This window comes from Osmerus mordax, chromosome 9, assembly GCF_038355195.1.
Source record: "Osmerus mordax isolate fOsmMor3 chromosome 9, fOsmMor3.pri, whole genome shotgun sequence".
NCBI lineage: Eukaryota > Metazoa > Chordata > Actinopteri > Osmeriformes > Osmeridae > Osmerus > Osmerus mordax.
In genome coordinates, this window is record NC_090058.1 from 13,746,994 (window position 1) to 13,762,542 (window position 15,549).

At 44.4% G+C, this 15,549-nt stretch overlaps 2 protein-coding genes across 2 annotated transcripts; both read left to right on the forward strand.

Annotated features, from left to right (window-relative positions):
* Nucleotides 1-3,884: 3,884 nt before the first annotated feature.
* On the forward strand, nucleotides 3,885-4,883 carry noto (notochord homeobox). Its single transcript, XM_067243345.1, has 3 exons — nucleotides 3,885-4,263; nucleotides 4,360-4,544; nucleotides 4,680-4,883. The coding sequence occupies exons 1-3, from the start codon at nucleotides 3,885-3,887 to the stop codon at nucleotides 4,881-4,883; spliced, it is 768 nt and encodes a 255-aa protein (XP_067099446.1).
* A 6,678-nt stretch (nucleotides 4,884-11,561) lies between these two features.
* Nucleotides 11,562-14,970, forward strand: emx1 (empty spiracles homeobox 1). The gene is made up of 3 exons (XM_067243693.1): nucleotides 11,562-11,904; nucleotides 13,651-13,835; nucleotides 14,803-14,970. The coding sequence occupies exons 1-3, from the start codon at nucleotides 11,562-11,564 to the stop codon at nucleotides 14,968-14,970; spliced, it is 696 nt and encodes a 231-aa protein (XP_067099794.1).
* Nucleotides 14,971-15,549: the final 579 nt, after the last annotated feature.

Sequence of the window (15,549 nt, forward strand, 5' to 3'; positions counted from 1 at the left end):
GCCGGGGCAGGTCCGGGAACCACCCGGGGGCAGGACAGGCACAGGGGACAGGAGGCGCCTGGGAGCACGGACGAGGGGGCGCCTGGGAGCGCGGACGAGGGGGCGCCTGGGAGCGCGGACGAGGGGGCGCCTGGGAGCGCGGACGAGGGGGCGCCTGGGAGCACGGACGAGGGGGCGCCTGGGAGCGCGGACGAGGGGGCGCCTGGGAGCGCGGACGAGGGGGCGCCTGAGAGCGCGGACGAGGGGGCGCCTGGGAGCGCGGACGAGGGGGCGCCTGGGAGCGCGGACGAGGGGGCGCCTGGGAGCGCGGACGAGGGGGCGCCTGGGAGCGCGGACGAGGGGGCGCCTGGGAGCGCGGACGAGGGGGCGCCTGGGAGCGCGGACGAGGGGGCGCCTGGGAGCGCGGACGAGGGGTCCACCACTGCAGGCTTCGGGGTCCACCAAAAGCAAGTCGGGTCCCTAGGAAAGGGTTCGGGGAACTCTCTGCTGGGTCCATTTGTGTTCTTGTCCTTCTGTCAGGGGGGTGGGGGGCACGGCTGTGGCTGTGACATCGTCCTTCTCCACAGTCCTTAGTTCCTCTAGAACCCACTCCGCACACGCCTGGGGTCTCTGCAGCTTGAGAGCCACACATCTACAGCGAGGTCTGCATACCGCACGCTGCCTCCACTCATCTGCTGCTGAACACTGTCCAGGGTGAACGTCTACAACCCCACCCCGGTCCCACCAGCTCAGCATGGTGACGCTAGACGAGGGAATACACAGCGGCCGGGATGGACAGGGCAGCCAGGCCATCAGGAATAATCCCTCATTAACTTGGTAATGACCAGGGAAGCACTGTGGCTAGATGGGGCTCCCTGCAGGAGCTTCTCTCTAAACACCACAGTGATCCCAGAGAATGGCAGCTCAAACAGGAGTCGTCCAAGCAGCAGCAGTGTCGATGCTAATACCTAGCATGCTCAGAGACTGTCTAGTACTGATCCTGGAACTGGTATTTAACCTGTTCAGAGAGGCTGGGGATAGGGCTGGGTCTGGGTCCAGGGTTGGTGTTGAAGCTGTGGTTAGAGCTGGGTTTGGGGTGGGCTGGGGCTGGAGCTAGGGCTTGGGCTGAGGGTGGGGCAGAGTGTGTATTAGACCCAGACGGTGCTTACCTGGGCTTTCAGAGAGCTCTTCACCATCAGGTGAGCACCCAGGCTCATTGGAGGCCTTATTGTTGAAAATAATGAGTCCTGACAGGACCTTCTGGGGCCATCTTGTAAACGGCTTCATAAACTCATTAGTGTGAGGTGTGTGTGGGACAGAAAGACAGGCATTACAGTGCTTGTTAAATGTGTCAACTTAGTGATGAAACCAGCCCTTTCACCCCACTCATAATAATGATGACACTGTTGCTGGCTGCTTTGTCTCATTCAGCCTCCCGGTCTGCTGAAGCACAGGACTCAGATCAAGTGGTACTGCACTCTGGTGACATGATTGTAGCTAACTAATTGGTGACATGTTTGTAGCTAACTAAGTAATACAAATCACAGCACATATTTTCACATTGACACGTTTTACATATCAAGGTTATGATATTCTGTAAGGAACAGGGGCAATTATGATTAGGGAAAATATTTACTCCAACTATATTTGTCTGGTTTGTGCTCCATCACATCAAATAGGCCTAATTATCTTAAGGTAGGCATTTCCCCACATATTCAGTTAAAATGTGATTTTCCATTGCACACTGAACGAAGGGGAAAACAACATATTATTATGAGGAAATAAACCTGAATGTAGCCTATATTATTATGCTGTGACTCAATATTACAGTGGAATTGTCCACCAACCAAAAACAGGAATGTAAAAGGCTGGATCTAGAACTTGTCAGTGCTTAAGTTCTTTGCGGGGGCATGTTTCCATGGGGAAGGATGGGCACAGGCTTTCTCTGTCCTCCCAAAGTCAAACCATGACTATGAAAAGAGGGCACTTGGACAATAGGCTGCGTGTATTCCTTGTCTGGCTCCAATACACATGACAAGTACCGCCCTTGACTTTGCCCAGTCATAGTTGACTTGGACAGCAACAATTTAAATGAAAACGTGTCTCAGAATTTGCAGAAAATATAATTGAATTGGAGAACGCTAACACGAGTGAAACTAGGCTATATTAGTCCATTTACATTTGTATATAAATGCATCTACAACATTTACAAAAACGAAGTATTTTAAAATGTTTTATTATAATGTTCTTTGTATGTAGAGTTGACAGGGATGCAGATGTACCGGAGTGGTGTCCGGGGGCGGGCATCGATACACTCTAGCAAACACAAGCGGTGGGGGTGGGTGGTCCGCCCGAGGTCTCAGCAGAGACATCTGTATCGTTAAGGCTTGGACGAGAAACGCCGTGTTTGCCGAGTGCATTAAGCATTCTGGTGTCAGATTAAGCGACTAAATACAACGCTCTGAAGTTAAAGGGATTCGCGGTTCTCTTTTCTGTTTGTATGTGTTTTAACAGTTACTTAGGGCACAGCGAACGCTCTCTCGAGCTCCCAAATGACAGAAACAAGCTCGGAAAGTTTACAGAGCTGGTCATAATCCGCCAGTTGAAAGAGTGGAGTCTTTGTCCCCAACTAGTGTAAGAAAGCAAATCACTCCCTTTTAAGAAGCCGCTGTGCTTTTCATCTGTGGCTTTTAATGCTCTAATGAAGAACACGAAGCGGGAAGCTCTTTGTCAGTAACTGTTTGCTGTGGCGGGGACCTAACCCTATATCACCATATCTCGAACATTACTGGATAAGAGTATCAGATACATACGCCTACATATCCTGCTATAGGGCCTACCCTAAATAACTTTACATTGTTCCAACAAAAGGTGATTTATGTAAAACGCAAATGCTTCTTTTGCCAAACTTTCACTGAAACTAAATGAACGCGTTGAATATTCGACATAGGCACATCCCTTAATGTCACAGCATTTTAATGGCAGGTACAGGATCACCTCATAACTGGTATATCAGTAAATCCAGTGGCAACACTGCTGCGACGCAACCAGATACATTTGACGCCTCCCTGACCCGTCAGTTTCATCTACTTTCGGGTAACACTGTTGCTGCAAAACGACACACTTAAAAGAACGAGTCGCAGAAAGATGGTTTATTTACTTTGAGAAGTCGCCCTGATAGCATATACAGAGTTTACAATTATTTTGAACGATAAGGCAAAAACTTTACGGAATAAGAATATTCATCAACTAAAGAAATGTTGTAGATTTGGTCATTAAGTTTACCGAAGACATAAAGACGTAACACCTCAAACAATATTGACATAAACAGAATGAGTATGCTACTAGCTCTTCAAATTATGTTTATAATTGATAATTAAACAATAAACCCGATCAAGTTTTGAATGTGTGTCTTGATTTAGGGGAATCCAATGTAATCTCCGAGTTGAAATTTTAAGACGCCCTCATATGGCGAAGCTGTTTGTTCCGCTGTTTGCAGCATCTGTCGGCAAGCTTTGATTTAAAGAAGCCAAATAAGATGATTTGGTAACATCAAGGCTTTCTCAGCGGTAATGATTACATTTGGAGCTAAGATCCATGCAAGAATTTGTAGCCCACTAAATCTCAAGATACCCCACCCCTTTAACTCTTCACAAGTCTTGTGAAAGGGCTGGTATTTGACAGTCGCAGCTTGTACAACTCCATCAATTAATTGGATACGTTCTCGGGATGCTCTTCTCTCTCATCTGCTACTTAAAAAGACAAAGGATCGATGGGGGGCTGTTGACACCTCAGTGTCCAGGCGCGGTATAAATAGGGACTCCTCGCCAGGAGTGCCAGTACATCTCTTCTTGCTTCAATTGGACGCAGACTACGAGTGGTTGTGTTTTTTCTACTCGGACAACATGCAAGTACTGAACAGACCAACCGGGGCTTACGGCTATCCAGTGCGTAATTACGCATCGTCTTATCCACAGTATCCTGGAACCCAGTGCGCCGCAACGACAAAACCTGCCGCTGGGAAATCGTTTACTATCGACGCTTTGCTCGCTAAGCCCGATGAGAGAATCACCGGCCGGACCAGTCCCACTCCCTGCGGAATGAAATACCAGTCAGCAGCCGCGCTTCATCCGATAGCGGGTCAGATGTGCTCACCCATACCGCAGTATCTTTATACACCTAATATGCTGCATACGGTGATGCACACACAGCCCGGGTATTCTGTCTACTGCTGTCCACCGTTCACATACCAGGCGTCATGTCGAGGCTCCTTTTACCCCCAAGGTAATTTTGACTTAATTATGTTTGAAGTCGAAAAAATTGGCTGCAATCCCAGTAAAAAAGGAGCCAATGTTTAACTTCTATTAAACTATCTTACAGATTCAGCTCAGTCCAAAGTCGGCGTTCACTCATTCAAGCACAAAGGAGGGAAATCCAAACGAATGCGCACAAGCTTCACAAACGAACAACTTTCCCGGTTGGAGAAAGAGTTCGCTCGCCAGCAGTATATGGTCGGATCAGAGAGGTTCCTCCTGGCGTCCGCGTTGCAACTTACCGAAGCTCAGGTAGGCAGAATCCCATAAGTGTTTTAAACTGTTGACTTGCCCTGATTTAACGGGTTTAACGGAGTTTGATATATTAGCTCTTAAGTGTATCTCATGTGTTCTGCTTTCATAACTGTTTGCTGTTATTTTTTCTAGGTCAAAGTCTGGTTTCAGAACCGCCGTATCAAATGGCGCAAGCAGAGCCTGGAGCAGCAGCAGGCGAAGCTGGCGAAGCTTGGGCTGGCGGCCCCTCTGAGGAGCCCCGGTTCTCAGGGACAGGAGGAAGGGGACGAAGATGAGGAGATCGACTTCTCTGACGGCTCTGATGTGGATATCGATGGACCTCTTGATCACTGCTAATCTGTTTGGTCTAGGCTAGAACAAGTCGTTTACGGAACTCGGACATTTGAACAGAACGCAGCTGAATCGGCGGAGACCTACTGCTTGTATAAATATTTAATAATAGATGTATAGCTCTATATTTAAACAATGTTTCTTACTTTATTGCCCTTACATAAAACCACAATGTATTTTATATGTGATATATAACTAAATATATTTTCTGAACTGAGAACCTCTGACTTGAGTGCGTTCTTTGATTTAGTCTTTCGATAGATCGAGCATTGAAAAGCTAAACTTGATTCGGCTATATCCAATGTAGCAGATTGTTTTAATTACTTATCTGCGTGGCATTTAGGACTTCACTCTCATTAGAATAATCATATGATGACCGAAATGTTCCTAAAAAGAACAACACAATTGTTAATCACTCCACCCACACAAGCAAACCTTGGTGTAATTCCCAGCTAAATTAAATCGAATCAACTTGTTTATCAGAATAGAAACAAATCTATTAAATACTTATCTTATACTTCCTATAAATAAAGTTAACAAGCAATGTCAGTTTAAACAAGAACATCTGCAAATAAGTGCTCTCTGCAAGCTGAGAGAGACAAGAGCCCATATATCTCAATTACATTTATCGTCAGTACCAGGCACTATTGTTACATCCGCTTCCTAAGAGTATCGCAGCTTGGTCCCACTATAAAGGATTGCTTCATGGTGACATGCTGATATTTCCTGAGGATTTGATGTGACCCAAAGTAGTTTGTGCCCAGACCAAGGACCAGTCCATGGTTCCCCCTGATTAAGCTAAGCAAATAAATAACTACCTGGGGATTAGGAGGGATATATGTAGCCAGGGGTGGTGGGGGTCAGTCTGTCTCGGGACTGAGAACATGTTCTCTGTGTCTAATCTGTTTAAACGGTCAGTACGCCTGTTGTCAGTGGCCCCTCAAGCCCCCTCCCCATGGCTGACCCTTGGAGGGCAGGTGCCCTGTCTCTCGTCCCTTCATGGGGAGGCAGAGCTGCATTGAAAGCTAATGTCTCGTGCAGAAGCACACATGCTGTCCAGTCCTGTCTGCAGACAGGCGGGATTAGACATCCGAGAGTGGATCGAGTGGGAGGGAATCGGGATACAGAGATTAGAAGCACTGGGACTCTAGTGAGGTCAGCCTGAACCCTAACTCCTCCACGCAGACAGACAGACAGACAGACCAGGACAGCCTGAGGAGCCATGTTTGTCATGGCCTCATCAGTAGAAAAACTCTAACTACATCCTGTCTCTTGTAACCAAATGTGAGATTTATTTCAGAAACAATAAAAAATAAACAGAAACAGGCAGAATAAGTCTGGCAACCGAATCAAAAGAGTGATTTAATGAATAGCAGGGAGAGTTGACTCCCCTCCCCTTGCCCCCCGCCTGTCTCTCCCATCCCCTCACCACTCTCCCCTTTTCTCTCCTCTCTCCCCCCCCCTCTCTCTCCCCTCTCCCTGTCTCTCCTCTCTCACCCTATCTTTTCCCCAGCACCCCTCTCTCTGTCTGTCATCTCTTATCTCCCCCTGTCTCTTCTCCCACCTCCCCTGCCTCCCACTCTCCACTCTCCTCTCCCCACTCTCTCTTTCTCTGTCTCTCCTCTCCCCCTCCCATGTCACTCCTCTTCTCCCCCATCTCTCCCCTTTCTGCCTCTCTCTCTCTCCTTCCCCTCTCCCTTCTCCCCTATTTCTCTCCTTCCTCTCCTGTCTCCCCCTGTCTCTCACCCCGATCCCTGCCTCCCCAGGTTATTAGGGGGGAGACAGTGAAACAGCTTGGGTAAGACCCAGGAACCGTCTCCGATGCGATCATCCAGGACCCCCCCCCCCCCTCCCAGCCCTGTGTAATCCCATTGTGGGACACAGGCTTGGGAAAACCTAGGGATGGAGGGGGGGGGGGGTTACTGGCTCCCTGTCCCAATTAGCACAGGGCACCCTGAGAACATGCCAGGATCTCCCGAAGCCCCGTGGGGTAGGAAACCGCTTCCTAATCAGTCTGTAACAGAAAGTGTTACATCTTTTCTCACTAGTCCGCAGCATTGTTCTAATCGGCCTCTGACGTCTCTACTAACACCACAACTCCGAGGGAGGCCCGAGATAACAGCAGAATTACTAAATGCCTTTAAAAAATTTAGTTTGGCATTGGGGTCGATTGGGGATTTTTTTCATGAGTGACGGGTACCGTATGATTTCTTCACTTAATTTAATTGAATAGTTTCCTTAGACTAAATCAGGGAATTAATCCTCCTTGCACGTCTTGGTTGGTCTAGGTGCAATGCCCTGGAGGTGTGAAAGTTCTCATGGAAAGAAATAACCGCCATTACGCGGTCGAATAGGGAAGTGCAGTTCATTTGAACTAGGATACGTTTTAGGGTAGGCAATTGTAAAATCCTCGTTTGCATTTTATTTGCAGAGCAAGGCCCTTCTACTCTATCTAATAGTCATTAACTTCCATTACAATCGTTTGAAGTAGACGTCGTCATTGTCTCATTGTGAAAGGCTTCATTTGACATGCACAATGACTTCTAACAAGGGGACAGGGACCACAAGGAGCAGACCCACTTTAAATGGCCATCTCATGTTGGGAGAACAATCTGTAGATCATTTAAATGCGTTCTGTTTCCCAGGAAATAGCGTGGTTCCTGTTCTTCGAGCCATTCAGAGAGAACATCAACCATGAAGGGCAGGTTGTGCTAAAGCAAATAACTCGGCTTGACATGGAATTCACCTCTCACTCCATCCGAGCCACAAATTTGATCTCTTCCTATTCTAACAGCCAATGAGATGGATTTGTAGTGTGAGTTGAACTTGTAATGTCACTTGAAAAGATGCGTGGACGCAAATAGTTAAATGAGTTATCTGGTCATAGGCTATGTCAAAAACACTCCGGAATGATCCAGGCGTATTCATCACAGCCACCTGGGAGTGACCGGCTGAGTTGTTTGTTTAAGCGCGTGAGGGGGGGGGGGGGTGACCGAGCGGAGCCCATACAGGTGGTGAACGTTTCCATTTCCCATCAAGGTGACATAAACGCAAGGCAGTGCTACTTTTACCATCTCGTTATGATGGGGTGAAAATTTTCAGGTATTTAAGTGGAATAGATTAGCTGAACACACAGTGCTAATGCGAAACAAAATGGCCAATTAGTTTATTAATGGCCGGAGGTGCGAGCAAGTTGGACACATATAGGGTGTCCCCGCTCACAGCCTCACGCCACTGCTACCGAATGATTAGCCATCTTTGACCAGTAGCGTTCAATGTTTGCTGCTGTGGTGACACCTTAATTAATCGGTGCTAACGGACCCATTGCATTGCCAATTTCTGAAACGGATGTTCATTCGTTAGAGTAAAGTTGCAAAAAATGCAATGATGATGTGAAGCTAGCCTAAACTAACCCTCTAAATAGCACAACTCCACCGTCAATTACGCTACAAGTTGTTTATTACTGATTTCATAGTGAGTGGGACAGTGGGTCATGTTTAAATAAAAGTTTCGATGTTTACCCAGCGTTAGCCTATCAACATTTGAGATCACAAAGGAGAAGGCTGCTTGGGTCAAACATATCTCATCTAATTTTTCATGAGCCTAACAAACATTAGCCTACTAATAGGCTAAGATGGAAAAACAAGGCTTTTCAAAAGTGATTTGGCCTAAAGCGCAAAACTTCTCAACCACACGATGGCAGCATACGAGATGTGTTATAATCATGTATTGAAAGCCGTTTAGTTAGGCAACAGCACTTTCTTGACAGTTTATGTGACATATACTATTTTACTGCTAACGCTTTTCCACCACTTTAACGTTGAACAGACACACCCAACGAAAATGAAAAACATGTAATATGTAGCCTTGGTAAACCAGACCTTGAACCGGCAGGGGTCCTCGGTGGGTCATTGAACACCTGTCTAATTTATGACTGGCAGGTACACAGGCCCTTGGCTCCAACACCAGTAGAGGGCAGCACGGCACTGACAGCAGTGTGACAACAACGTAATTTAGCACGCGCTGCGTGTCAGCAATTGAACCTTCTGCTGCTGACACTTCAGAGAACAAGCCACAAACAAGGCATGGAAGATGAACACGTGTTGGCAATTTAATTGTTTAAAGTGAAGATAATGTAGCCTATGTAAAAGATTACAAATACTGAAACTAGCGAGGCTTGATACTTGTACGTTTGTAGCTATGTAGGCTAGTTATGTTTAGTCATTTATTAACCAGGTCTGGTCAGGGTCAGCGACCAGGGCGCAGCATTTTATCATATTAACATTAACAAAGGGCATGCGAAGCCGTTCCCAATGACTGCTGTTATTCTCAACGAAAAGTAGCCTATACATTAAAAAAGTATTAGGACTATTATATTGTGGCCCTCTCTCTCTCTCTCTCTCTCTCTCTCTCTCTCTCTCTTCTCCCTCTCAGTGTTGACTGTCTAAAACGTTGTTCACCCGAGAGTTCCCAAGTGTAGCATAGATGCGCGCTAACGTTTGTATATGGCTACCTCACAGCGTATAGCATTTAAAAATATATAGGCTATTAGTCATGTTAACAATATTTTATGAAATATTTCCAATGTCTTAATAATTTGTATAAACGAATTCTGATATTCCCATCCCAGTAGGCATATTTCCCTATCCTCCTGCACGGCTAAATAGGCTTCTTAAAAATGAAAGAAAATATTTCAATAACGATCTTATCGTTTTATTGACCTCTGAAATGTGGTCTATAGATGCATTGCCGATTGCTTCTTCCTGATTTCTACTGGTCTTTAAAATGTTTTTCTTTTGAAGTGTTTTTCTATAATAATGGAGAACTTCCTCTAATACAATGACTGACTTTAAGGGCCTTTAGCCTTAAACGCCCTATCAACATCTTGTTCTACCTCATAATTTTCATCGGTAATGATTTTCTAATGCACTAAAGAAGGATATTAGCCACATAATTATTAACTTTAGGAGTGCACCATGAAAGCTAAACACCAAAGCTTAACCAAGGCTCTTGTTGTTCTGAGGGAAATACCGTAGTTAAAAATTAAGACAATGCTTTCTACTTGGACTCTATGGGCTTTTCATACAAAACAATCCATAAACGGCATTACATTTGTAGTAGCCTATATAGGCACGCGGACAGACATTTTCCATATAGCCTAAATCACAGCAGCAGACTTGTAAGACTTTGCTGTGGATATCCATCTCCCATGCCTCCAAACTCAGCGGAACTGTCTCCATTGAAACAGTAGATGGTTAATATATGATCAGCCAAGACGCGGGATGTTTCTGGTTAAAACAGCGCGTTCCGGTCCATGCAAACACTTGATGACTACCCTTGCATAATGTGTCGGGGTTCACCAGCGCTTGAATCTCACCAGTTAACAAGTGGTACATTTCTAACTAGATATGTTGCCTACAAAATAAAGATAGCCTACATTATATTACGGAATGTGTCGAAAAATCTCAAATGGATGATCCTAATAGGTTGTTTATTATAAACCGATAACGGAGGTAGGCCTAAATATATTTTAGACATTATTTTAACAGCCTATATACCATGAGGAAAAAGTGTAAAAAAATAAAAACTATAAACATCGAGCATAGGCATGTTATCCCTCTGAAATTTATTTTATTTTACTCATTTTATTTTGTTGTATTTCAACCTGTATTATAATTCTAGTATTCATATAGGGCCTAATAATGTTACCATGAAGAAATAGGCAAGACTTATAGCCAACATGTAGGGTCATACTAATGTTATTATTCATGTAGGTTATAGATCTATCTAGATGTGTAGCCTATTAGGCTACTGCTTATTCAATGTGACGAAAGATGGCTGGTTAGCTTTCTTGAGTGATTCCGCTGATATACCTATATTTTAGTATTTCTCTAGACCTTCTAACGAACTTTACTCCATCATTTAGAAGTTTCCTGGATGAAACCAATAGGATAATTTATCTGTCGCGATTGTCAAATTATTAATTACAAATAAATTCAGGCCACATTAAATGGAGGCATATATTTACGCGCATGCAAAGACAATAACGTTGGATAAGTGGCGCAAGTGACCGGCGGAGAAAAGCTACGGGCCCCGATTATAATAATAATGTGTTCAGGCAACTCTTTGTTGCCTTGAAAAGGGACTCCCTGTTGTGCAGAAGGCTATAAATGTCACCCATTATGTACAAACAAAACAGACAAATACATCGACAGGATGCTGGCGCGCCTTAAAGAGACGTCAACCTGACACAGTACACTACAAATCCTTATAAACTCACTGCATTATAGACATAATAGGCCTATTTGGGATAGTTTCAGATGAGAAGCTAAACTGACTCCAACTCCAACCCACCCACCCACTCCCCGAGTTATCCACGAGCCAGGTACTTGAAAAACTCATTGGCAGGTGTAGCTGTCCAATCAGAACAGTCTGGCGTAGCACATGTGAGTTGTGGGGTTCAGGACATTCATGCATATCTCCACAGAGATTCTCCTCACCCACACGGCTCCATGGATCAGTTTCACCGAATCTATTGACTTTGATTTTCATAACCAAAACGGTTAAAGGCACCTGTGTACTGGAACATCATGCCCTTTTGAGGGTGCATGCCGATTTTATTCGCATCAAGGAGGAAGCGGCAAGTAATTTCTCGTTTTCTGGATACCTCGAATATTTGAGAACATGTTTTCGTCAGCAGGCAAACGTTGCTTTACGATAGAGTCCTTAGTCGCCAAAGAGAATCATTTAACTACCGAAGATCCCATCCGACCAACGGCACTAAGTTATCCCAACCCCACAGACGCTTTCATGAACACTTACCAGGGTCCAACAGGAAGGTCAATATACCAAAACCCGGAGCTCGTGTTCCCTGAGGCGGTGAACCACCACTCACTGACCATGAACCCTCACCAGCTAGGAGGACCGCATCTTCAGCACCCGCACTTCTTTGGGACACAACATCGAGACCCACTTAATTTCTACCCGTGGGTTTTAAGAAACAGGTTCTTTGGACACAGATTTCAAGGTATTTTTCTTCATTGAGAAACGCACAGGGAAACGTTTTCTTTTGCGCACGAGCGCGGGCATGTTTCTGGGCATGTGTGGATGAAAAAGAGAGAGTTGTGGGGAGAGAACCGGCTAGAAATAATAGACTTTATAGTATGTATACTACTATCCTGCAGGGTATTTGTGTTGATTGGTATGGACAATTCAGTTGTATTCTTTCTCGCGTGGTGTCAGACGATCATTCCTAAATGTGCAGACCAAATGTAGACCAAATGTAGTCCACATCTACGAGTACTAATAAAGTAACCTGAACCTGAGGTCTAATAATCAAAGAAAATATTAGCTATAGCCTACTCAGACATTATTTTGGCTGTGTCACCTTGGACGGCAATGGGATTCCATGGGATGATTGCAGTCTACTTGTGTAGTAGGTTTGAACCAGAAGGAGCCACAGGTACAGACAGATAATGCTGGAGACTGCTTATCTTATTATTCCACTATGGATCTACCCCCGGCTATACTTTGGTATCTGCACAGCGGGAATTAGATAACTGCTATATTCTGTTGTAATAAGTGAAGCTGCCGGAGGTCAACTAAACCATTATTTTCTGTTGGCACTAAATCTCTGCGTGACAACACAAAGGATAAAGTACATCGCAATGGGCAAAAAATAACTACATGTGATAACGCTGAGTGCCATATTAAAAATACAGAAAATTAAATGTCTATTGACCAAATGCAACGGGTTAACAGCTCTCATGCTGTAGGCTATATGGATGACGGCAGCACAAGTTCAGAATACTTAATACAATAACTTTTAATATAGGCTAACTTTAGGAAACTGATTTCCCCACACAATAAAACAAAATAGATTTGAAATAATTAGTAAGAAAAGAAAAACACCATTCTGAATTCCTGAATAAGGATAGGCTACGGAGAAACAGCCAGGTAAAACAAGTTAACATTATGACTGAGTAAAAGCAACACGGCATTGAAGGGTGAGCTAAAGAAAGAACAACATGTTTAACGTCAGTGATGGCTGCGCTTGGTAAATGTTTTTAGAGTTATTACAATTTAGGCGCATCGGATAGAAGATAGAAGTGTGTGTCTGTGTATTATGTGAAATACATGATATAGCCTAGTCAATGTAGATCCAATAGCAATCTCAGCAAAATTCTTATGATACAATTTAAAACGTTTAGAATTGTGTATAGGCCTATTTTATATGGAATATCCCTGAACCAAATTAGCTGCATTTTGAGTGCCAACAACTTCCTACAAATTATAGCATATAGGCTACATCAGCATATATTTAAAACATATTAATAAACTGAATATCTTGTCGGTTTGCTAACCTTAAAAAATAAAATGTTTAGCGCACTAAAAGTTAAAGGAGCGCATTTGTGTCCGATGGATCCCAAGAAAAGGTCAGGTTTAAATTGCCCAGAATTATTGTTTCAGATTGGCGCTGATTTGGGTTAATGTGCTTTACTAAGCAAACCGATTGTTAAGTATCGGCAAGGCTAAATGATTCGACCTATTATTATGACATTGTGATATGTGTTATATTTGAATACCTTGTAGATTATTACAATTCTGTAGCTACATTTTCTTATTTCTAATCATAACGCATTTAATTATTTGGGTTAAATGTGTTTTAAAATGTGTCTTATTAATAGGCTAGGCTACTGTAAACACGCATGCTTACTGACAACACGTTATCATTTTTCAACTCTGAATCTGATTGTCATTCCCTTGTCCGCAGGCAACGATGTTTCCCAAGATACTCTTCTCCTCCACGGCCCCTTCGCCAGGAAACCCAAACGCATCCGCACGGCGTTCTCGCCCTCGCAGCTGCTGCGTCTGGAGAGGGCCTTCGAAAAGAACCACTATGTGGTTGGAGCCGAGAGAAAGCAACTGGCCAACAGCCTCAATTTATCGGAAACACAGGTGAACACCGGTATTGAGAAAAATAGCAAGATTCGATTGCTTGGTTAACGTCCGTAGTATTTGTATTTTGTTGCCTACTTTAGAAGCCCAAACCAATTATGCCCATCACGTGTTTTAAGCTTGTGACTAATTAGGCAAATTAATGTTATGAGCAAATACGTCAAATCATAGGCCTAATGATTGTCTTTTATGTAGCCTAAATAGGCCTACATATTATACAGTGTAATATTTTCCGCAGTTGAGCATTAAAAACGAATACAATCAGGCAACCGCAAAGGCGCTTCAGGAATTTGTACAGATTGGTTTTTTTACGGATCAGTGGGGATGAGATTTAAATTAAATGCTGTTGTGGTTTAATAGCCTATAGCTGTGATCAACATATAGGCTATTACGATAAGGGAGGTCGTGTTTCGTATTTCGTTGTCAACATTGGGCTTAAAATTGTCGGCTACTTATTTTTTTTAAACTTTTTAAAAATAAATGTGTATCTTCTGCCAAATTGATACACTTTCAGGCTAATAGCAACATGCTTATTATATGAGGATGTAAATTGGGTGATTTCACTCTCCCTCACTAAAATCCTTATCGCAGTTCAATTCACATTAAACTAGCAACACGGCCATAAAGACAAAAAATATATTCAAATGTATAAACATTTTAGATCCAACGCTTCTGTTTAGACACACTTTCCCCTGAACGTGGAGTTCCCGTGAAATTCAATGATGCAAAGTTTTAGCAAATTTTATAAATACTAGGTGAGTTTTTTCCAAAGCATTTAGCATGTATCCTCCCCCAGCACATACAAACACAAACCTCTCTTGTAGGCTACTGTTTGCTGGTCAGTTATGTGTTAATCATGGCTGTGATGGGCAGGTCCTCATAGGAACTATTGGTTACCTGGTGGGTATAAGTCAAAATCACCCCCAGCAGTATTGTTGTATGCTCTGACACGACTTCTCCTCCACAGGTCAAGGTGTGGTTTCAGAACCGGAGGACTAAGTACAAACGTCAAAAGCTGGAGGAGGAGGGTCCGGATAGTCAGCAGAAGAAGAAAGGCAACCATCACATCAACCGCTGGCGCATTGCCACCAAGCAGGGCAGCTCCGAGGACATCGACGTCACCTCAGAGGACTAAGCTGCCCCTCCAAGTCTACGAGGACCAACACCACTCCTATTTATTGTGTCATGTTGTTGAGTATAGTTAGAAGACTGTACAGCAAGGACTAGCGAGTGATCTGCTCAGTCACAAGCGGGGAAGAGCTGGGGTCCATGATGCACAGACTCAGAACTTTACGACACTTGCGTCCTGCATTTCTCTGAACTCATCCCAACACAGCCCCCCCCCCCCCCCCCCCCCATACAGGTCCTCCACCCCATGATACTAGCTGCCTGGTTGGTGAGGGGTCTCCAGGTATACAGCCAACCCTCCCATGCTGCTTCTGTTTGGTTGTGTTTAGTCCTGTTTGTTGTATATAGCGTTCGGGTACCCCCGTCTACGACGTCACAACAACCACCTCGTTTCTGCATGTGTCTGTAAAATTACAGATATTAACCAATCGTTTTCCAAACCCTCATGCTGTTGCCTGTTTGCCCACAAGGAATCACACAGTCCTTCAGTGCTTCCTGCAGCTAGCAGCCTTCTCAAAGCCACACGTGGCCAGTCCTGCTTAGGCTGCTGCTGGCAGACCAACCACAGCCCATATATTCAATGAAG